This window comes from Mauremys mutica, chromosome 8, assembly GCF_020497125.1.
Source record: "Mauremys mutica isolate MM-2020 ecotype Southern chromosome 8, ASM2049712v1, whole genome shotgun sequence".
NCBI classification, from domain to species: Eukaryota; Metazoa; Chordata; order Testudines; family Geoemydidae; genus Mauremys; species Mauremys mutica.
The window spans coordinates 35,245,303-35,270,033 of NC_059079.1; the positions used below are offsets into that span (position 1 = coordinate 35,245,303).

Genomic DNA, 24,731 nt, shown 5'->3' on the forward strand with positions numbered 1-24,731 from the left:
CGGCCTGGCTCCCAGCCGCCCCAGAGAGGGGCGACCCCAACAACACACGCCTACAGGGACCCCTACGGGGGTCATGAGCTGTCAGCCTCCAAACCCCGCTTTGCCTTCAGCATTGATAATGGTGTTAAACATATAAACAAGTGGTTTTTAATTTGGGGATGGGGGGTGCACTCAGAGGCTTGCTATGTGAAAGGGGGCACCTGTACAACAGTTTGAGAAACACTGGTTTAATGACTCAGGTGGGTGACCTGGGAGTAGTAATTTCTGAACAGGATTGAAGAGCTGCTGTGTTACCTTACTTTACTTTGGAAATTTGGGAGGAACTGCTTTTAGTTTGAGGGATTTGTAGACTGGGGCCTTTATATGAATAAAGAGGGCTTGAATTTTCTGCTGGGACCGTATTCTCATTTGTAGGCAGATGGAGGGAAAACTGAAATAAGTAATATCTGTGCTACTGAGGTTGGCTACAGGGCACTCATGTCAAGGTCACCTTGTAACAACCCCCTTTGACCTCTGATTAAAGCCAACAAGAAAAAAATAGTATTTTACAAAAAAATAGCAACCATAAAGTGAAGCAAGCTATGGTTCAAGAATACTTTTCTTTTACTAAAAAAAAGAAATGTTTCAATATGTTGATAGAAAACATGCAGAATCAGTCTAATGCTAAAACACTCCTGTACCCAGAGGTCTGATCCACACTAGAAAAATCAGGTCAGATTAGCTAAATCGGCTGGGAAAATTCCACACCCCCAAGGTGTGTAATTAAACTGACCTAAGTCCCCATGTTGACAGCACTGAGATAACAGAAGAATTCTTAGGAGGAGGAGGATTACCAATGGACAGAAGAACCCCTCCCACTGGCATAGGAAGCCTCTATGGTGTAGCCTGATTTGGGGTGGGTTAGTAGGGTTGGTGGAATTTATTTAATTTAATTTTATATGGCTAATTAATTTTTAATGAATTAGTAATATTGATAATTAATATGGGTATGGCTCACCAATGTGTATGATTAGAAGATAAAGTTCATCCTGAATAAGGCGTCACAGAGTTTATAAAAGGAACTTCGGGGTATATGACAAGAACTTACACTGAGACAGAAATAGTTATAAAGACCTTTTATTAAAATTAATGAAACAATAAGTAAATGTAAAAACTGTTTGAGATTACAAAGTTACAAAATATTACAGTTCTTTAAGAGATATATTTATGATAATACACTGTTATAAACTCACTTGTGCAGTAGCACTTTGGGTGTTTATCACCTCTGATAGAGGAAGCTAGTTTAAGATTGCAGTTTGGTTTAAACCCTACATAAACTAGGTGCTTTAGAAGGTAAAGCAGAAATTAGATCTCTTTATACTTACAGCTTTTGAAAAGAAATAATACCACGGCCTATTAATAGTTAATAGCCTTTGTAGATGGGTAGCATCGATGCGTAGATGGGGTGGAAGCGATGGAGTAGACAGGAACAGATAGATGGGTGTATCGCCTGCCTAATGGTGATTTGTTTCACCTTTTATAGAGCATTATTCGGAAATCCTTCCTCCTATGACCAAATTTCGTCTTCCCCCTACGGAAATGTTAGGGTACACTTGCCTCATAGGCTAACATGTGTGTGCGTATGAGTGACAGTTATGTACGCATTTGTGGTGTACTTGTTAGATTTGTGGGCAAAAATCCCTTTTTCCACCCTTTACTGTTATTGGTTCAGTTAAAGGTCTCCAGACATCTGCGTAGGTATTTTGTCTTATTATTAATTACTTTTCTAAGTAAGGGTCCCAAAGGTTGCCTTCAGCGTCACACAGGATGTCTGACCTGTATTTCAGCTATTGCAAATCTATAAATTTATAAGCCTATTACATACTTAAATTTATCAAAAAGACATTTTATACAGACCAACAAATTAATCCTCAAGGCTACAATGGGTACGTCCGGACTACCCGCCAGACTGGCGGGTAGCAATCGATTTATCGGGGATTGATATATCGCGTCTCATCTCCGGAACTCCACCAGAGTGAGTGGCAGTAGCGGAGTCGACGGGGAGCCGCAGCCGTCGATCCCGCGCCGTGAGGACAGGATGTAAGTCGAAATAAGAGACGTCGACTTCAGATATGCTATTCCCGTAGCTGAAGTTGCATATCTTACATCGATGCCCCCGTGTAGACCAGGCCTATGTTGAAGTGCTACTGCAGCTCAGTTAACTCACATGATTAACTAAAAAAATTTAACCGCAATGAAAAATAATTAATCACAGTTTTAATCGCACAGTTAAACAATAGAATACCAATTGAAATGTATTAAATATTTTTGGATATTTTTCTACATTTTCAAATATTGATTTTAATTATAACACAGAATACAAAGTGTACACTGCTCACTTTATATTTTTATTACAAATATTTGCACTGTAAAAATGATAAAGTATTTTTCAACTCACCTCACAGAAGTACTGCAGCGCAATCTCTTTATCGTGAAAGTTGAACTTACAAATGTAGAATTATGTATCAAAAAAACGCATTCAAAAATAAAACAATGTAAAACTTTAGAGTCTACAAGTGCACTCAGTCATACTTCTTGTTCAGCCAATCGCTAAGACAAACAACTTTGTTGACATTTATGGGAGATAATGCTGCCCACTTCTCACTTTCTGGTAACACTGAAAATAAGAACCTGCGTTCGCATGGGACTTTTGTAGCCAGCACTGCAAGATATTTAAATGCCAGATGTTCTAAACATTCGTATGCCCCTTCATGTTTCGGCCACCATTCCAGAGGACATGCCTCCATGCTGATGACGCTCATTAAAAAAATAATGTGTTAATTAAATTTGTGACTGAACTCCTTGGGGGAGAATTTTGTCTTCAGCTCTGTTTTACCCACATTCTGCCATATATTTCATGTTATAATAGTCTCGTATGATGACTCAGCACGTTGTTCGTTTTAAGAACACTTTCACTGCAGATGTGGCAAAACACAAAGAAGGTACCAATGAGATTTCTAAAGGTAACTACAGCACTGGACCCAAGGTTTAATAATCTGAAGTGCCTTTCAAAATTTGAGAGGGACGAGGAGTGGAGCATGCTTTCAGAAGTCTTAAAAAAGCACCACTCCAATGCGGAAACTACAGAACACGAACCATCAAAAAATAAAATTAACCTTCTGCTGTTGGCATCTGACTCAGAGGATCAAAATGAACATGCATCACTCTACACTGCTTTGGATTGTTATCGAGCAGAACCTGTCATCAGCATGGACACATGTCCCCTGAAATGGTGGTTGAAGCATGAAGGGACATATGAATCTTTAGCACATCTGGCATGTAAATATCTTGCAATGCCCACTACAACAATGTCATGCGAATGCCTGTTCTGACTTTCAGGTGACGTTGTAAACAAGAAGCAAGCGGCATTATCTCCCGCAAACTTGTTTGTCTGAGTGATTGGCTGAACAAAAAATAGGACTGGGTGAACTTGTAGGCTGTAGTTTTACATTGCTTTATTTTTGAATGCAGTTTCTTTTGTACATAATTCTACATTTGTAAGTTCAACTTTCATGATAAAGAGATTGCACTACAGTATTTGTATTAGGTGAATTGAAAAATACTATTTGTTTTTTACAGTGCAAATATTTGTAATAAAAATATAAAGTGAGCACTGTACACTTTGTATTCTGAGTTTGTAATTGAAATAAATATATTTGAAAATGCAGAAAACATCCAGAATACCATTTAAATATTTTATTATTAACAGTGCAATTAATCACATGATTAATTAGGATTAATTTTTAATTGCTTTACAGCCCTATTAATATAAAATGGTCCAAGACACCAGCCCCCTTGAGTCTGTGTGCTTTACATTAGCAGTACAATTAAAAATTGTGCTCACCTGACTTCTAGAAAACTTATCACCAATGGTAACTCCCCAGTCATTTCCTCTTGTAACCCCTGATTTGGGTTACAAATTCACCATAGCTCATATCCCCATTTTTCTGAATTCCCCCAAATCTCTTCCTATATGCCAACCATGACAACACAACAGGCCCAATGGTGTTTGGCACCAGTAATCCCTTTTCCTCCAGAACCCAGTGATGATAGCTGATTAAAATGACTCAACACACTTTCTTCAAAACAGGTATTTATTCACCTAAAGGGTACATAACATGCGGAGCAAATGAATAAAATTCTCACTGGTAATAGCTTTGTCTGTCAGTTACATTTCCTGTTTGTTTCCGTCTAACATCCTCCTTTGATTTAACTCCATGCAGTCACACAGAATACAAATCAAGCACGCAAACTGAAGTACATATGATAGCCATTTAAAAAAAAAAAAAGGTATCTCCCTCATTCTCTACGAAACTACACAGTAGACCCCAACTCAGGGTTCTTAAAACTTGACTTCCTGTCTTGAAGCCATGCCCCTACAACCTGCTTGAAAGATTGGATGACTGCACATAAACGGCAGATCAAGGCAGCTCCCAGGCAGCTGGTAGACCTCTGCTATAACACTGTCTGTGTCAAGAACACACCCCCTTCTAGAATCCAAAAGATGGGAAGAAAAAATAAACCAGTCCACCAAATAGAGGAATGAGCAATTTAACTGCTGGGGCCACAGCAATTCTCCATAGGTCAGGACTGCAAGGAAGCTAGAAGAGATGGTGTGACAAAGTAAGGAAATGCTGCCTATTAGGACACTTTTCCCTCCCTCCATGCAGGTTTTGGGAGAAAGGAACCCCACCCTCAACTCCATACACAGAAATTCCCTGCAGCCAAGCCTCTTCTCCACTCTTCAGCCAGTTTCCTGGTGGGAGTGTAGTTGCCCATTCAAGCCCAAGATATGTAGTCTCCTTTCTCCAGGGAGTGAGAAGAGCTTATCCATCAGCTGCTTCAGACCCTTATGATCCTTTTTGCTCCACCCTCTGCTCCCCCAGCACCTAACAGACTTGGGAGGCTGTATTCACCAGCCACCTTAAGAGTCTGCTTCTGCCTCTGTATCCCATGGTGAATCCTTGTAGGGTTTAAGAATAGGGGGAAATGGAAAAGAAGTGTTTTCTTAACCCTGGTGTCCCTAAAGACATTGTCCAGTGCCTGATAATATTCTGGATCTGCCCATTACAGTACATCATTAAGTCTTCATCCAGGAAAGCTCTCTCTTAACACAGTCATAAGACGATCTAAAATTAAATTACTTTTAAATAAATACCACCAGCAGGGTCTCTTACCAGTAAGGTAAAATTAATTATGGTTCATCACTTAATAATTTTTGGGACAATAACTCCTTTTATATAATAGATTACGCATCATCTGACAGATTCTGAATAACCAACATCCGCTTCCTAGGACAAAGATTTCCTGAAAACAGCTGAAGTAAGATTAGTTACTTGTATTTTAAACTATTTTCCTTTGCTGATACCCTGTCTTTACTTATACAATAGATTTCACTGAACAGCAGCAACCTATTAACTTTCCTTCAATAGAAACATTTTGCCTGGAATTATCCAGCTGACTAGAATGTTAATTGGTCTAGTTATTGGTAACATGCTTGCTGTTTATTAGCAATTTTATTATGTGCCATGCAGCTTTGTGGGTCCCTGGCTCCTTCACTCCATGTGAAAAGCATGGCCACAGGTAGGTCTGTGGCATTAAAGCCAGGGATGAATGCACCAGGATGTGCCAAGCCCATGCCCCAGGGTAGGCTCTGAGCAGGGCAGCAGCAGGGAGTGGGGCTGCTACCCTGATGCCAGGGCTTTCTACAAGGAGTAGGGGCACTGGAGGCCCATGGGATTGAATGGTATCTCTGGGCTCTCCAGGCTGCATCCTCTGCTAGCACCAGGAGCCAGGACTCCATGCATCTTAACACTTCCATCCCTGGCTGTAATCCCCGGTTTCCTTGGAAAGCAGGTATGCGGGGCTGCAACTAGGGAAGGAAGCACTGGGAGCTGCCGAGCCCAGGCCCTCTGTGCCAGCACATGATAAAACGCAGAGTGCAAGGAGAGAGAGGTACCATGCAGCCCCAATTATTCTTTCACTGGCTGCAACCTGGAAGGAAGCCCTGGGACATGCCATGCAGCAGCCGCAAGCACTAGGACATGGAAGGCATGTCCTAGTGCTTCATACCCTGGACACAAACTGGCAAATCTGCTTTTTACTTATTAGCAACTGCCTATTACTGGCAACTTTTAACCATCCACTAAGGGGGTGTTAATAAGTGGAATCTACTGTAGATTCTACTGTAGAATCTACTGTTAATAAGTGGAATCTACTCTAGATGGATTTATATAAAGCACTAGGAATTCTAAAGTTGATACTGATCTTTTTCAACGTAATAAATGAAAACTCAGTAGTCACCGTCACCTCACCATATCACTGATTTCATATTACAATGATCTGTAGTCTGACACTATCTATTTGTATATAGTCTCTTCAGCGGTTCTCAAACTATGGATCGGGACCTCAAGTGGGTGGGGACCACATTTTAATGAGGTCACCAAGGCTGGCTTAGACTTCCTTGGGCCCAAAACCGAAGCCTGAGCCCCATCACCTGGGGCTGAAGCCAAAGCCCAAGCCCCACCACCTGGGGTCAAAGCTGAAGCCTAAGGGCTTCAGCCCTGGGCAGCTGGGCTTACGTTAAAAGGCCTCCTGCCTGGGGCTGAAGCCCTTGGACTTCGGCTTTGGCCCCCAGCTCAGGCTGGTGGGACTCAGGGTTTGCCCATCCCCACCCAGGGCGGCAGGCTCGGGCAGGCTTAGGCTACAGTCCCCCCTCCTGGGGTCATGTAGTAATTTTTGTTGTTGAAGGGGGTCTTGGTCCAATGAAGTTTGAGAATCCCTGGTCTACATTAAACCATCTACATTAATCCTATGGGGTTGGGCATGCCTAACTCCTCTAAGAAAAACCCAGATGCTGCAGGCAGTGGCACTTTTCAACCCAACTCAGTTCTGAAACAATAGTAGAAAGCACTACACTCATGGTAGTGCCATATTTCAGATGAAGTATAAAATGAAAGCCCTCACCATTTGTCCTTTGAAGGTTTCATGATCCCTTTTATAGGGTTAAATGTGTGCTGGGTAGTTTCTTGGCCAAACTCCGCATTAGTTAGTTACATTTTGCCTTCCAAATTTCCCCATCTTTCAAGAAAACAGCTCTTTACTTCATCCTAACCTGATGTCACTGGCTGCTCTGCTGTTAAAGTGCATTCTATTTCAGAAGGGTTGCATTTCAGTGTTCGTTTTTATACTTCATCTAATGTGCTTTGGGTACCTTTTTTTATTTAAAAGGGTACTATTGAGAAACAGCATACAAGTCTTTTTTCTAACTTTAAGAACATAAGGATGGCCATACTGGGTCAGACCAATGGTCTGTCTAGCCCAGTACCCTGTCTTCCGACAATGGCCAAAGCCAGGTGCTTCAGAGGGACTGAACAGAACAGGTAATCATCAAGTGACCCATCCCCTGGTTGTTCACTCCCAGCTTCTGGCAATCAGAGTCTAGGGCATGGGGTTGTGTCCCTGACCATCTTGGCTAATAGTAATTGATGGACCTATCATGAACTTATTTAATTCTTTTGAACCCCATTATAGTTTTGGCCTTCACAACATCCCCTGGCAATGAGTTCCACAGGTTGACTGTGCATTATGTGAAGTACTTTTTTCCTTTGGTTTGTTTTAAACCTGCTTCCTATTAATTTCATTGCATAACCCCGGGGTTCTTGTGGTACATGAAGGAGTACATAACACTTCCTTATTCATGTTCTCCACATCATTCACGATTTTATAGACCTCTTTCATATCCCTTCTTAGTTATCTCTTTTCCAAACTGAAAAATCCCAGTCTTTTTAAACTCGCCTCATACAGAAGCTGTTCCACACCCTTAATCATTTTGGATGCCCTACTCTGTACCTTTTCCAATTCTAATATGTTTTTTGAGATGGGGTGACCGAAACTGCATGCAGTAGTCATGGTTTGGGTGTACCATGGATTTATATAGTAGCATTATGATCTTTTATCTTCTTTTAATATCTACTTTCTTGAAGACAATCACCACTATTCACTAACTGTATTTAGACTAGACCACTGCTGCAATAAAAAGTTTCCTAAAACAAAATCTCCACAACAGAAGAAAAAGCCATTTAGTCAGGTATGCTCAGACTACATCTTCTGTGTGGAATTAAAATCTGTATACGATACTTGAAGTTTAATTTACTCATTCTTCAACATAATGCTCTTTTGGAAACTCTTTACTGCCAAGTTCCTTCAGCATAACTAAAACCTTTATGTTTTGGTATCTATTATGAAATGTTAAATCCAGTCATGTCTGCTAGAGATAAAATGAGCTTTTGTGGAAACAACTAAAGATTATTGGGTTTTAGTATCTGCTATACAGGAAGTTTCTGCATTGATTTCAGAAATTGCAACAAACTGGAGTCCAGCTTTAAATATTTATAGTATTTAAAAAAATCTATTTTTGTTGCAGAGCAACTTCATCAGATTATTTGGTCAGTGAACATATTGTCACACAACACAAACTTAAAACATACTGTTAAAAAAAATCAAAACTCCAAATGTGAATTTATAGTCTCAAACAGTTACACAAGAGGTCGGGTTGAGGCAGAACAGTGTGCAGTGTTCAGAATGAACTACTTGTAAAGTATTTTTTAGCAAAAAGGTTTTAAAGGGAAGAAAGTGATTTTTCACATGATCTCACTTAGAAAAAATCTGTTTCAAATTGCCCTACGTGTCCTGGCCTCCAGCCTGTTTTATTGGAAGCCTTTCCTGTACAGTTCCATAGGGGATAGGAATCTCTCTAAAAAATTGTCCTTAAAAGGATATGTTAGATGCACTCTGTATATGGCATTACATAGCTACAGAAGCTACCAGTTCTGAATATAGAAAAGCTTCTATCTATCCTTTGTATTCAAAGGCAGGTTACTGCAAAAAATTAAGAGATGTCTTTTGACTTAAGATGCTCACAGATAAAGGTGAGAAAAAAAATCAAATTCACTGAAACTTCACTGGCATGAAACAATGAATGATTTAGTCATCCCCTTATGGTATTGATATGGCATCAAGAAGGTAGCAAAATTTTCTCTAAAATTTCAAAATAAAGTCACACTGACATTGCATTCAAAACAACTTCAGCTGTACATTTTAGCAAGCAACCATTACTGAACTGCAAGTTAAACCTGTTTAATTCAGAGACCCCCAATCCCACTTCCTCAGCTTGGTTCAACCAGGACTCAAGCAAATTGTCTTTCCCGCATTCTTAATTCAAACAGTCTTATGATGCATACAATAAGCGTAAGTCATGCAGTTAACTTTTCCGTACATGTTACTAGATTCTTGGATGATGACCTCAGCAAGCTTCATATTCTTCCATTACTGACAGTTTCAGTAAAGACTTTGGGGGACTGGTCAAATGAATAGTTAAGTTATTGCAATAAATATTAAATTTCTTTTATTGGACAAGTAATTATTTTGTTAAAACTTAAGTACATATTGGTCATCTAAAGGAGTAAGGAGATCAGTATTTCAAATCAGAGTCCATAGAAGTTCAAAATGGTCAGTTCTTCAAGAGACTTTTTTTTTTTTTTTAATTAAGGAAACCTCATGACACCAAAACTAGTTTATTCAATGATTGGCTGAAGCTTTCTGGGAAAAGTCAAACTGTTTAGAAACTTAATTCTGATTGTCTGTCCTATATTGGCAACCTTAAGAACTTTACAGTCACCATTTTACTGTGTCCAACTCAAGTGTCCCTCAACAATTTCAGGAATTGTTTGATAATTCTATTAATTAATGTAGGGTGTGATACTAATAAGGTTCTTTGTACTCTTCAAATCTGTGAAGTTCCTATTTATTTCATTTCAAATGAGATTAGTCTTTGGCTCAGCACAAACATTGCCACATTGCTCTGGCCAAACAGTCGGGTGTCACAACATGAGTGTAATCACAAATATGGGTCGTCGACTCTGAACGCCAACCAGCTTTTGCTACAACTGGCTTAGTACTTTATAGTAGGTCTGGTTCATATATTAACATTTTAGTATTAAACATTTATAGGAGTACCCAAAGGCATTCAGAATTGGGGTCCCATTGTATTTAGACAGTGGCCAGCAAAAAGTGGCCATTGGATAAGTTCTCTGGAACATCTAAAAAAGACAAGGATAGACAATGGGTTGGAGTCAGAGATATCCATGCAAAGGAACATGGTGGAGATTGGCATGATTTCATTAGTTACATGTTTTGTCAAGGTGGGGTTCTTTCTAATGGAGGTAAAGTGAAGGATGAAGTGAAATGGCATGGCAGGAGCAGGGGAGTTAGTAGTAGTTGATTAACAAAAAAGGAAGGCAGCGGAGAGAGTGGTCATTTCTCATCACCTGCCAAGTTGTAGTCAGCAGGAAGATTTCTGTAAGCATAGTGGGCAGAAGTGAGTTTTAAGGAAGTATTTGAAGGGGAGTAAGGTAGTGCCTGAATCATTTTTTCCCCCCAGGAATTTCCTATACATGAGGGGCAGCATGAGAGAAAGCACAAAGGTGTACAAAGGAAAAGCTGACTGCTCCACTCAGTTTCTAGTTTTTACTGCCCATCAAAGGTTGACGTCACAATTAAAAACTCTTCTTTGCTGTGCTGCCTATGCAAAACTTGACAATGGATAGGCCACTGATATCACTTCCCATCATTCTGACCAATACAATAACTCCTCACTTAAAGTCGTCCTGGTTAAAGTTGTTACATTGCTGATCAATTAGAGAACATGCTCGTTTAAAGTTGTGCAATGCTCCTTTATAATGTTGTTTGGCAGCCACCTGCTTTGTCCACTGCTTGCAGAAAGAGCAGCCTGTTGGAGCTAGCTGGTGGGGGCTTGGAACCAGGGTGGACCGGCAGCACCCATATCAGCTCCCCGCTCCCCTAAGTTCCCTGTGTGGCAGCCGCCCAGCAGGCTATCAATTGCCGGGCAGCTCAGCTGTCCTCCCCACACTGCTGTGCTGCTCCTGCCCTCTGCCTTGGAGCTGCTCCTGGGAACCTCCTGCTTGCTGTGCGGGGGGGGGGGAAGGTGTCACAGCGCACTATTACTGAAAAATTGCTTACATTCTCACTTAACATATAATTAGAAAATAAATCAACTGGAATATAAATATTCTACTTACATTTCAGTGTACAGTATATAGAGCAGTATAAACAAGTCATCTGTATGAAATTTTAGTTTGTACTGACTTAGCTAGTGCTTTTTATGTAGCCTGTGGCAAAACTAGGCAAATACGTAGATGAGTTGATGTATCCCCTGGAAGACCTCTGGATACTCCCATGGGTATCCATATCCCTGATTGAGACCTACTGTTCTAAATCATCCCCAATTTCCAATAAAACTTTTACTACCCCTGCTCTAAGCTGACAGAAATGAGCTCTCTCGTTTACTTGGCTACAACTGCTTGAGGGGGCTGGAGTAATTAAGTCAATGGGAGAAGCTCTCCCACCAACATAGCACTGTCCATACCAGCACTTAGGTCAGTGTAGCTTACATCACTCAGAGGGGTGGCTTATTCACACCCCTGAGCAATGTAACTTATACCAACCTAAGCTGTAGTGTGTACACAGCCTAAGTATAGAAAGAGTGAAAGTGACTAGCTAGAATATTCTATGCAAGCTATGTTACTCTGACAATTCACTTGTTTAGCTACATGGACCTGTGGAAATTCACCTTAACGTCAAGTCGGAAAATATATACAAACTTTTAACGTTAGTGATGTAAATGTATATAATTAGTGCACATACTTTGGACAGTGTCAGCTAACTGCATTAACAGAATGCAAACTTAGCTATGGTTTCACTATACCACAACGATATCTATATTTTGTAACTTGTTTCTTGCTGAATCATTCTCTCCAAGAATATGCTTATAATTATGCATCACTTCTTCCTGCGCTGGGTTCACTGCACTCAAATATTGCATATTGCTACGCTTCCACTAAAGTGAATAAAAATGCTCTGGTCAATATTCCATAATCCCTATGTATCAGTTAATGCAGAGAATGCTTAGGAGTAACTGCTAATAGGGACAATAGAGACACTTACAATTAATAGAGATGAATATTAGGGACAAAATAGAGACACTTACGATTAATAGATACGAATATTAGATTTAGAGAAAATACTTTACAACCACAGAATTATTTCCACCGCAGTGCCCTATTACCAAAAAGTCTGGAGTTTAAGTATTTCAATTCCTTTCACACACGGATCCAGAGAGTTTCATAGTTCCTTGGGAAACAAACTACAGAATTGAGACAAGGAGTAATTTTTTTAGTATTAAACGTCAGTTTGATTGTGAGTAACTAGTAAATGTTTATCCATTTTAAAGAGCTGTCAGATGAAAATAATGAGACTTGATTCCAGTTATCTGATCATAAGAACATCACATCACTACGTACTCTGAAATATCTTTGGGTTTTATAAAGGAATATTGCACTTAATTTGTAATCTCTTTTACAAAGAGTTCTACTATGATGGCAGATTTAATTTATTCTCCATACAAAGGAAACAAAAAGACTTGGACTATAATTCAAACTGAAAATGTTTGAATTTTAACATTGTAATTAAGATCATTTGCATGTTTTATAGGTGTTAACATATGCATTTACCTCACACAATGGAGGGACAAACTAGACTGCAGAAATCCTACATTTTTAGATCACCTCTGCAGAAGATCTCCTATACCTTTGCACACAACTCACCCAGAGAGACAACAATATGAGCACAGTGAGGGCATGTCTACACTTACCTCCGGAGTGATCGATCCAACGGGGGTTGATTTATCGCGTCTAGGGAGGACGCAATAAATCAACCACTGAGCGCTCTCCTGTCGACTCCGGTACTCCACCTGAGCAAGAAGCGTAGCCGGAGTCAACAGGGGAGCGTCAGTCAACTTACCGCAGTGAAGACACTAAGTAGATCTAAATACGTTGACTTCAGCTATGTTATTCAAGTAGCTGAAGTTGCATAACTTAGATCGATCCCCCCCCACTAGTGAAGACTAGGCCTCAAACCTACATGCTATTCATTTTCATTACACTCCTCTAGGTGATGCTACTAGAGATGTACTGTGTGCAGCAGCACATGTGCAATCCTCTGTTGCTATAAGAAAATTAGGCAAGGCAACTGAAACAACATGGAAGCAGAAGTATATAGTGTGGGAGGAGAAGGAAAAGATATACAGAAGCACATAGTTTATTTTTTAAATAAGTAGAGCAACGATATTTGAGTTTCAGTGAAGGTGAAGAGGGGAGGAGGGAGAGGAAAGAGGGCCAACCAGTACAGCTGGAGGCACCCAAGACTCTAACCCACTCCTAAATCACTAACCCTAAAGCTTTAAAAAGAAACTCCTAAGTAGGTAACAAAAATAAAAATTGCAAGTTTAAATATTCAGAAAAAGGTCACTTGTGGGCAAAGAACTGAATTCAAGGTTGGGTTTTCCCTACAATAACTGAAGATATCACAACCTAAAAAATTCTCTGTCAGCTGTTGCAGGAGAAACAAAGTCAAACTTCTTGGCATTATTCAGCCCAAATTTTTACTTAAACTCCTTCAAGTTTTCTCCTCGGGAGAGAGGCAGAGACAATGTTCCACTCCTGCACACTTTCAAAATGGGGAAGATGTTTTATTTCCAAGCTTCTTCTAGCTACCAATCTCCAACTTAAAATTAAAACAATTCACACACACACACTCCTGCATCCTTGCACTTGCCCTTTCAAGGTCACAGCTGCAGACAGGATAACTGAAGCTTAGTACCGTTCACATGGGTCAGAAAGAATATTTTTGTGTCAATTTCCTGCTGGAGCTGATGGTTTTTGCCAAGCACAGTATGGAAAGTGGCAGCAAGACAGGAGTGGGCAAACTACGGACCGGGGACCATATTGGGCCCTTCAGACATTTTAATCTGGCCCTCAAGCTCCTACCGGCTAGCAGGGGTGGAGGCTTGTCCTGCTCCAGCACTCCAGCCAGGGAGTGGAGTCGGGGGCTTGCCCCGCTCTGCACGTGCCATGGCTCTGCATGACTCCTGGGAGCAGTGGCATGTCCCCCTTCCGGCTCCTACAAGTAGGGGCAGCCAGGGGGCTCTGTGTGGTGCCCCCGCAGCTCCCATTGGCTGGGAACCAGGGCCAATGGGAGCTGCAGGGGTGGCACCTGCGGACGGGGCAGTGTACAGAGCTGCCCAGCTGCGCCTCTGCATAGGAGCTGGAGGAGGAACATGCCACTGCTTCCGGGAACTGCATGAGGTAACCACCACCCGGAGCCTGCCCCCAGAGCCTGTACCCCAACCCCCTTCTGTGCCCCAACCTTCTGCCCCAGCCCCGATCCCCCTCCTAACCCCTTGGTCCCAGCCTGGAGAACCCTCCTGCACCCCCAACCCCTCATCCCAAGTCCCATCCCAGAGCCCACAGCCCCAGCCGGAGCCCTCACCTCCTCCCCTGGCCCCCGCACCCCAACTCCCTGTCCCAGCCCAAAGCTCCCTCCAACAGCCTGAACTCCTCATTTCTAGCCACACCTCAGAGCCCTCCCCACCCCACCCACACACACACGGACTCCTCACCCCCTCCTGCACCCCGATCTCGAATTTTGTAAGCATTCATGGCCCGCCATACAACTTCTATACCCAGATGCAGCCCTCAGGCCAAAAAGTTGGCCCACCCCTGCAGAAAGATATAGGGAACACAATACCATGCCAAATTTAGAGACACACTCCCCCCAATAAGTTCAACACACTCCCTTTGTGTCTATTCTTCCTTTCTCAGTTGTGGGGGAAAATTAGACAATCTAAAAGTATAAAAAACCCATAACTCCCAGCAAAAAGGAGAAGCAGATATAGCATCTGGATAATGGCATTTGCTGGGGTCTATCAACAAATCCTAAAAACTTAGATTAGTAAATGCCCATACACCCAGAGATCTCATGCCTTTTGGATACCGAGGATGGGGAAGAGGCTTGCTTTTTTGTTGAGGCGGGGGGTGGGGGAGAGGGGAGGAGAGATTTGAAAGAGATGGGTACATGGCCCTGGTCCAGCAAGAAAATAATTCCTCCCTTTCCCCTACGCTATCTGGCACCTTATGTTTTCCACAAGGTGGAAGCACAGACTCCTGCCAACTGCAAGCCATTTCATTTGTAATAGTACACTGAGGGGTAAGTAAAATGTCAGGCAAAGTCTGTATCTTGACTGAGGATAGTTTTATTTGGCCCCCACTTCATTACTGATACCACAGAAATACTCTGTCCAGTCTTTTGAAGGAAACACAAAATATGGAATCAATCTTTGTTCTGAGACCTTACCTACACAAAGTTGTAAACAGATTTAAATTGATACAAAGTGATTTAACTCCCTTATGTGCACTCATTTTGCTTAGAGTACTTTCTATCAGTTTAACTTAAGTCAGTAAGTAATCAACTTAAGCTAACTTGATAGAAGATACTTGTAAACTGAAACAAAAGCATCCACACAAGAGGGTTGCATGGATTTAACTAACTCCGTACAATTTTCTTGTGTAGACAAGACCTCTGAATACCTCTGCTACCACCAATTATAAAGACATCTGTTTGAATGGGGGGGAGGAATGTTTTCCATAAGAGAGGCAAAGCACCCTATTAATAATGACTAAGAGGTTAGGAACAAAAGGGAAAAGACAAGTTCTCTCAGAGTAAACATGGAGTTAGAGCTTAGTAATGCAGAAAGTAGATGGAGCTTCTGAAGGTCCAAGTTACACTTCACAAAAAAAAAATCAAATAATGCTTTAGGAGCACCAAGATGGTATTAAAAAAAATATTTTACAAACAAAACAGTAACAAATATCTTTTTAAACTGTTACAATGCCAAATGAGATACTAAAACCAAATCAAGAGACTTCTCTACCCAGCTCAGAAAACCATCAAAACAAGACTAGTATCAAAATTTAAGGAAAAAGAATGTTTGCCATGTGCATGAATATTTTTAGAAAGCATGACTGGAAAGGTGAGACAATACTGGATCACTAAAGTAAAAAAGATGGATCAAACAACTGATGAACAAAGCTCATTCTCCAAAACACAAGAAGTTTTAGGAAAGGACCACCTGGACCTTAGTAGGAGCCATTTCTTCCTGATCTTCTGGAACTTTACATGAAGGGAAGACCTACAATAGAACCTCAGAGTTATGAACCCCTCAGAAATGGAAGTTATTCATAACTGTGAAATGTTTGTAACTCTGACCAAAATGTTATGGTTGTTCTTTCAAAAGTTTACAAATGAACATTGACTTAACACAGCTTTGAAACTTTACTATGCAGAAGAAAAATGCGGCTCTTTACTTTTTAGTAGTTTATGTTTAACACAGTATGGTTCTGTATTTGCTTTTGGGGGGAGAGGGGGAAGGTCTCTGCCACTGCTGCTGTCTGATTGCATACTTCTGGTTCCAAAGGAGGTGTATGCTTGACTGGTCAGCTCGTAACTCTTATGTTCATAACTCTGAGGTTCTACTGTACTTCACACACGTAAGATTCCTCTTAGGAAAGAAGCTGTAAGTCTGGCTGCACTATAATATCTCCTGTTTGCTCTCTGCATTAAGGACAAAATTCTGAAAACAGATGCCCAGTGCTACAAAAAGGAGAAATTAACTCCATTCTAAAATCCTTTATGTTGGTGTTGAGTTAATAGACGTTACTGGGTGAAGCCACAAGCCAGAACAGAAATCAATCGTAAGTTGCATATGGAGGGAATCTTTTTGGAAAGACAATCCTATTGAAGAAAGCAGAGAAACCAGTTCGTTACTCAGATAACAAGGACTCAGCAAGGTGAAACATTTAAGTCTCTATGGAAATGGGTTCCACAGTTTTATTTACTATTTTAGTATTATGGACTGCAGTCTGACATTCATGGGGAAGTTCCTCAGTTTAAGGAAGTTGATGACAATAAGTGGAAGAAAGAACACAAAACTTCTTTACTACTCCATGTACATAACTCAACTTGTAAAATGATTTCTCTTGTAACAGCCAAGAACCTTAATCAGACAGAAAGGCATTAATTCTTCTAATTAACATGCTCAAATGTTTTATACATTTTACCGTAACCTTACTAGACAAACACAACTCTAAAAATCTAAAAGAAACTCCTTGAAATAAGCATCTGTTTAGCCAGATTCCCCAAGGTTTGTAACTAAACATAATTATGTTGGAAAGTCAATAGCTGTCAAGGAAGAAAATTATATTTTGGATGTTTTGTAAAATCCTCTATGTATTTTTGGGCTAATCTTATGTGTAAAATAAACATGCATCTAATGATTCCACTAGACTATAAATCACTATGAAACAGCATATTAGAATTTAAGTCAAGTCTGATGCTGGATTTGGTACTTTACAAACAAGTGAAACAACCAGTTATGAAGTAAGCAACATGGTTGTTGTGTTAGTAGTGTACTTTGTGTTGAAAAGATTTTTGCCTGTGCCAAAACAACTGCTCAGCTCTGAATACTATCATTTAAGATTTGATTTAAATGGAATACTAATAAAAGCATCTTTCACAGAGCAGAATAATGGAAAAGAGAGAACAACCAAATCAAAAACAACAGAAGACGACCAGTGAAACGCTGCTCAGAGGTCTAAGAATTTATAAAAGCAGCCATGCTAGTAATGTTAGAACTGTTTTAATATCAAAACATAGGTACTTTGGGAGGTAGTTTCACATACATTTTGTAAACAGATTAAAATCACTATCAAAAGGAGAAGCAATTGCTGAATTAATATTATCTGTACCATGTGTCTCTGCCATGATTGTACTACTACAGGAACATATTTTATTGTGGCTTAGGTGCCACTGGAGCATGCCTTTTTGCAGTAGGCAATGAGATGAATGTGATGGTGGCAATCCTGAAATGCTTTATTTCCCCAGGAGACTAATGGAAACTAAAACCCCAGCAGCAGTAGCTGCTGTGGCCTCACCCTCCCCAGTCCTCCTTTGTGCGTCTCTTCTACCCACCCCCTTTTGGCTGGAGCAGCAGAGGAGACAATGAGCATTCTGTGCACAGCGCCCCCACCACTGGCTGGTCTCTCCTCAGTACCCCATGATGTAATATGATTGGAATGTATTGGAGCTTTGGGCTGGAATTATTGGGAGGAGAGGGGATTTCTCATCCGTTTCCCAGACCAAAGGGTTCACTAATTAACATGGAGACAAATACCACCCAGCTGCTCCTCCACCACCTTTCATACAGTCTGTTTGTATGCAAATCTAATAGAGAAAGCTACAAAGGTGAATCAGAAATTCCATCCCCTCAGCAAGTTGCAGACTAGAAAGATAGGGGAGGGAGAGTATATGCAAGAGTAGAAAGGCCCTGTTGGGGGATGGGGCGGAGAGGTAGATAGTAGTAAATGAAGGGATAAGCATGGATGTGGTGGGGGGCACTAGCAGTGATGCAGACAGGTAGAAGGAATAAGTCGCAATGTTGGGGGAGAAAGAAGGCTCTGGCATATTACACATTGATACAAACAGACACAAACTAGGTAAGTCTGCTGCTCCTAGGAAACTCTAGGAGGAAACATTAACTTTGAAAACACCGTATTCCTCAGTGTGACAACGACTTTTACTAACTAGACGAATATGCCCTGAGTGGTCAGGCAGAGTCAGGCATTTTGTCAAGCCCTTAATTTTTGCCAGGGTTGAGCCCCGGCACCTCTGGGCTCAGCAGTTCATGGCGCCGACTACCTCTGGGCTTGTCGCATCAGTTGTGAAAATAAACAAAATTGCTTACGCCCTGGTACCTAACTGCTGGAGCCCCAGGGCTCCCTCATGACACATTACGCACCGCTCGGCGGGCAGAGGGCTCAGCAGGGGGCTGCCCGAGGCGCACCTCAGACACGCCACAAACATCAGCAAGGAGCCGGACTCCAGCCACGTAGCCCGGAGCATCCCTCGCTCTCCCCATCCCCGGGGCCGGGCGGGTCACGGCCTCGCGGAGCGCAGACCAGAGGGGCACCCGCAGCAGCCTGCTCCTGCCGGCCCGGGGCGGGCGCACCCCTCTGGCTGCCTGGCCGGTAAGGGAGCCTCGTCCTCCTTTGTCTGGCGCGCCCCACCCGGCTCCGCGGGGGGAGCCCCGCTCCAGGCGGCAGGCGAGGGCCGGGGACGGCTGCCCCGCGCCCTGCCCCGGCGGAGGGAGCGATGGGCGGCGGTCTCGTCCCCCCCAGGCGGGCCGAGCGGGCCGGGCCGGGGAGACAATGAGGGATCCTGCCCCGCGCGGGAAGAGCCCGGCGGGGAGCGGGGAGCGGGGAACCCGCCCCCGCCCGCTGGGGGGCGCCCGGCCCCACCGCCCGCGCGCGGGCCCGGCCCCTACCTTGTTCTTGACCTCGGCGGAGAGCCCGTACGAGGGGCCCTTGTTGAAGTGAGTCATGGCGGCTGCGGAGGGTCCGTGTTCCCGGCGGGTGGCGGCCGCTCCCTGCGCTCTGCTCGCCGCTCCTGGCTGGGGCTGCTGCGGGGGGGAAAGTCCGGCCCGGCCGCGGCGGAAAGTTCTAGTCCCTCCCCCGGCCGCGGCCCCGCCGCCCCCCGCGCGCAGCCCCCTCCCTCGCCGCCGCCATTGGAGCAGCGCGCGGGCCAATCCGGAGTCCGGACCGGGGGCTTGGTAGGGGCGCGGGCGGGGGCCCGCGGGAGACGCCGGCAGGCGGAGGTGGGTCGGGGACTGGGTGCAAGTGGGGAGGTGCAGCGTGGGCACCTGCTGGAGCGAGGGCAGCGCTGGGAGCAGGGGGAGGGGGCAGCGCTGGGACTGGTAACGGGATCGGTCTGCTCGGCAGCTTTGCCAAGGCTGGGGGGAAACGTCAACAGGAAAGAATCCGCAGCCGCTCAAACCTTGCAGCAGCAGCAGCAGCATTATGGAAAAATCATTTCAGTGCCCTGGAACCTTGCTGTGGAATCTGAACCGGCCACTAATTTTTAACACATGCTACATCTATCTACACACAGAGAGAGACTTATTAATCAAATCGGAAATCATAGTCTGCTGTCTGAGATCACTTGCTTTGATGAGACCCCAGAAAGACTTCAAGGGATACAAAGCTACGGGGGGGGGGGGGGGGTAATAGGAGCCTTAATTCTGTTATCTTCTGCCAGTCTCCTTGTACCTCTCACCACCATGACAAATCTTGGCTAGTTCAAAAGACTTACCAAATGTCTCATTATCCTAAGCACCCAGTTCACATCTGGAATTATGATGATTGCTATATGTCACTACCTGTATTTTGCCAGTTCTATTCTGCTAAGCCATTGCAATGTTTCACAGCTACATATGCAACTAACATTGTTGCCTGCCCACCAACTGTATGCAAAAAGAATAGAAATAATGACTAAGGACCTAAGCGGTCACAGTTCAACATCTCTATATTCATGGATTTGTGAAGAAGTGTGAAATACTACAGTCATGGGATTCATGAGTATTTCACACCCTGTCCTCTCAGGAGCAACCTGACCAAGTTCCCATCTCTGACAAGTCACCTGACTCCCCAAGTTGCCAGCCTTACTACAACCTCTCCAGCAAACAACTTCATTCCCAGCTTTCCAGTTGCTGAACCACTATAGCCCTTCTAAGTAGAAATTCCTGGCTCCCGCCCCCAGTTGCTAATAGGTCGAAAAGCCCCAATACAACGAGAGGAAAAATGTCAAAAAAACCCACAAAAGAATTAGGAAGAGTTGAAAAGGAAGAGAGTGATATTTTGCAGTTTGGGTGACATCATGCCCAAGGAGGTAAGCCCGTACTCCTGACTACAAAAACCTGGGCTTCTAACTATTAAATTAAAAGATTAATTCCACTGGCTCAACCATTGGAGGAGACTGTAGTAGGTGTGATATGCCATCCAAAATAATGGTACCAGATTAAAAGGACATAAACCATTACACAGTCACTACTAGTCACTCACAAAACCAAAATATTTTTACACTCTGTAACTATGGCATCTTGAAACTTCAGTAAGTGAATTCACAATCAAGTAAAACTTCAGAAGCAGGTAAGACAGAGGAGAAGAGGAAGAACAACTGCAATGAGATTAAGGGTATGTCTACACTACAAGAGTAGTTCGATTCAACTTAAGTCGAATTTGTGGAATCGACCTTACAAAGTCGAATTTGTGTATCCACACTAAGGACACTAATTCGACTTTGTGAGTCCACACTAACGGGGCAAGCGTCGACATTGGAAGCGGTGCACTGTGGGCAGCTATCCCACCGTTCCCGCAGTCCCTGCTGCCCATTGGAATTCTGGGTAAAGCCCCCAATGCCTGCTGGGGGAAAAAATGTGTCGAGGGTGGTCTTGGGTAACTGTCATCATTCAACCGTCACTCCTGCCCTCCCTCCCTGAAAGCGCCGGCGGGAAATCTGTTCGCGCACTTTTCTGGTCAGTGACAGCGCGGACGCCACAGCACTGCGAGCATGGAGCCCGCTGCGATCATCGCTGCACTTATGGCCGTTGTCAACTCCTCGCACCTTATCGTCCACCTTTTTCACAGTCAACTGCTGAGAAATCGGGCGAGGAGGCTCCGGCAGCACGGTGAGGACATGAAGTCTCAGAGTGGCACAGACCTCTCAGAAAGCCGCGGAGATCATGGTGGCAATGGGTCATGTTCCTGCTGTGGAACGGCGATTCTGGGCCCGGGAAACAAGCACAGACTGGTGGGACCGCATAGTGCTGCAGGTCTGGGATGAATCACAGTGGCTGCAAAACTTCAGGATGCGTAAGGGCACTTTCCTTGAACTGTGTGACTTGCTGTCCCCCGCCCTGAAGCGCAAGGACACCAGGATGCGAGCAGCCCTGACTGTGCAGAAGCAAGTGGCCATAGCCCTCTGGAAACTTGCAACGCCTGACTCGCTCGGATCTCAGCGAAACCAATATCCCCATTGTTATTGCAGCTTGCTGTGTGCTCCACAATCTCTGTGAGAGCAAGGGGGAGACCTTTATGGCAGGATGGGAGGTTGAGGCAAATCGCCTGGCTGCTGATTACGCTTAGCCAGACACCCGTGCGATTAGAAGAGCCCAGCGGGAAGCGCTGTGCATCCGGGAGGCTTTGAAACCTAGGTTCCTCAGCGAGCAGCGTGACCTGTGACTGTTCAGTTTCTTTACAGAGAAGCTGAACCTGCCCCTGTTTCTTTGCCCAGTTACTGTTGACTATCCTCTGCAGTTACATACCCCGTTCACCCCGTTTCCCCCCTTCCAACACACGTGTAAAAATAAAATACATGTTCCATTGTTACTTAACAAAGATTTCTTTATTAATGACTTTGCGTTAAAGGGTTGAAACTGGGACGCAGACTGTGCTGGGTAGGGTGTGCAGTGATGTAAAGACCGCCTCTAAACTCGAGGAATGACAGGCTCCTGCTCCTAGAGCGGTCTGCAGTGCCGGACTGGTTGTTTCAACGGAGCCTGCCATCCCTCCTTTTTGGGACTCTGTGTGCGGGGGCTATGTGACCTTGTTGCGGAGGAGGACGGATACAGATTCCCCTGCTGCGTGGCTCTGTGGTCCAGGACAAGGACCGCTGCATAAGATCTGTAACCGCCCTCCCCCGCTACAAAGTCACGTACCCCCCCACCCACACAGAACCTGGAAACCACCTCCCATACCGACCAGGGTGCCTACTGACTGCACTGTGTGTGTGACCTGCTGCTGATCCTGCCCCCGTGTCTGTACCCTGGTAAAGGTGACTGTCCTATGCAATTACCAACCCCCTTCCCCACCCTCCCTTCAAACACAGTCTTCTGTACAAAAACATGACGGAAACAGTAATTAACAGCAAAGTATTTTTAATAATCAACTAGACAGGGGATGAAACTGGGATTGGGGCTTGGGTGAGTCAGGAAGGGAAGGACTTCTCAAAATTTAGGGAATGAGAGCTTTTGGGTAATTGAGCACTCTGCTGGGGTGCGGTGACAGTTTTCACGGCCCCTGGCGCCCCTCCTTCTTGTTATTTTGGGTGAGGGGGGTATGGGACTTTGTGGCGGGGGAGGGCGGTTGCAGATACACTGCAGGGGGGCTTTGTCCTCCTGCCTGCGGTCCTGCAGAACATCCACAAGGCGCCGGAGCGTGTCCGTTTGCTCCCTCATTAGTACAAGCAGCGTTTGAGTCGCCTGCTTGTCTTCCTCACGCCACCTCTCCTCCCGTTCGCTATGTGAGCACTGGTACTGAGAGAGGTTCTCCCTCCACTGGCTCTGCTGGGCCGCCTCGGCTCGGGAGCAGCCCATAAGTTCAGCGAACATCTCGTCCCGTGTCTTTTTCTTTCGCCGCCTAATCTGCGCCAGCCTCTGTGAGGGGGATGCTGGGGCAGGTCTGGAGACAGTCGAAGCTGTGTGATGGGAAAAAGGGAGTGAATTCCTTGCAAAGATACATTTTTGCGAACTATGAACATAGTCTAGTCGGTCTCTGTGAACAAGACCATGCACAGCACCTATCTCATGAGCACTGACTCAGGACAAGTTCTAATTTTCGGCTTTCGCTTTCATTGCCTGGGGTCTTGCACTGGAGATCAGACAAGCGGGGCAGGACAGCAGAATCCGTGCAGCAGGCAGGCATGGTAAGCCATAGACTTTAGGCTGCTTAAAATTGAATGTATGGCACTGTCCTCTTGCTGCAGGCAATCCGGAAAGCATAAACTCTGCCCCTGTTCCATCTCCTCGCGGCTGTTCCCTGGGAAAGATCCCTGTATGCTGCCCCTCTGCAGCCTCCACCACGTGGCTCTAAACGGAGGCTTATTGTCATGCAAAGGAACAGTCAAGCATTCCCAATACTAACAGTACACAAATTACTCTAATTAAATGCAGGAGTCTCCGAGCGAGATCACCCTGAGCAGGATCCATAGCGAGATAGAGAGCGCATGCTGCGTGAAAGCCAGCACAAACCAGGGGCCTATGCTGCCATGCTCATGGAGGCAATGCTCCCAGAATACCTCATGAAAGCCTGGCGCGGAAAAGTGTGCTACCATGGAGCACCCAATAAGGCAGCTCTCCCCAGGAACCTCATGCGGAGGGTTTTCGATTACCTCCAGGAGAGCTTCGTGGAGATCTCCCAGGAGGATTTCTGTTCTATCCCCATATATATAGACCTCCTTTTCACATAGTTCAGATTCCTGTTACATTAATAATAAAAGTTTACATGTTTAAAGCACTTACCGACTGATCCTTCCCCTGATTCAGGGTCCGGGGTAACTGCTGGGGAGGGTTGGTAGGGGATCTCCGTGAGGGTGATGAAGAGATCCTGGCTGTCAGGGAAATCAGCGTTGTAAGCGCTGTCGACTGCCTCCTCCTCCTCATCTCCTTCCTCATCTTCCCTGTCCGCGAACATCTCCGAGGAACTGGCCGTCGACACTATCTCATCGTCGGAGTCCACGGACACTGGTGGGGCAGTTGTGGCAGACCCACCGAGAATGGCATGCAGTGCCTCGTAGAAGCGGCATGTCTGGGGCTGGGCTCCGGAGCGTCCGTTTGCCGCTTTGATTTTTTGGTAGCCTTGTCTCAGGTCCTTGATTTTCACGCGGCACTGCGTTGCATCCCGGCTGTATCCTCTGTCTGCCATGGCTTTGGAGACCTTATCGTAGGTCTTTGCATTCCGTTTTTTGGAGCGCAGCTCCGAAAGCACAGACTCATCGCCCCACACAGCGATCAGATCCAAGACTTCCCGGTCAGTCCTCTTTCTACTCTGAGATTGCATGGACTCCTCTGCTGGAGAGCTCTGCATCGTTGCCATTGCTGCTGAGCTCGC

At 44.4% G+C, this 24,731-nt stretch overlaps 1 protein-coding gene across 1 annotated transcript in view; it reads right to left on the reverse strand.

Annotated features, from left to right (window-relative positions):
* CNN3 (calponin 3) overlaps positions 1 to 19,521 on the reverse strand; it is a 46,410-nt gene extending 26,889 nt beyond the window's left edge. The window contains exon 1 of the mRNA XM_045026046.1: positions 19,334 to 19,521. Within this exon, the coding sequence (XP_044881981.1) occupies positions 19,334 to 19,390 (57 nt within the window). The 5' untranslated portion in view covers positions 19,391 to 19,521. The remainder of the gene's footprint in view (positions 1 to 19,333) is intronic.
* Positions 19,522 to 24,731: the final 5,210 nt, after the last annotated feature.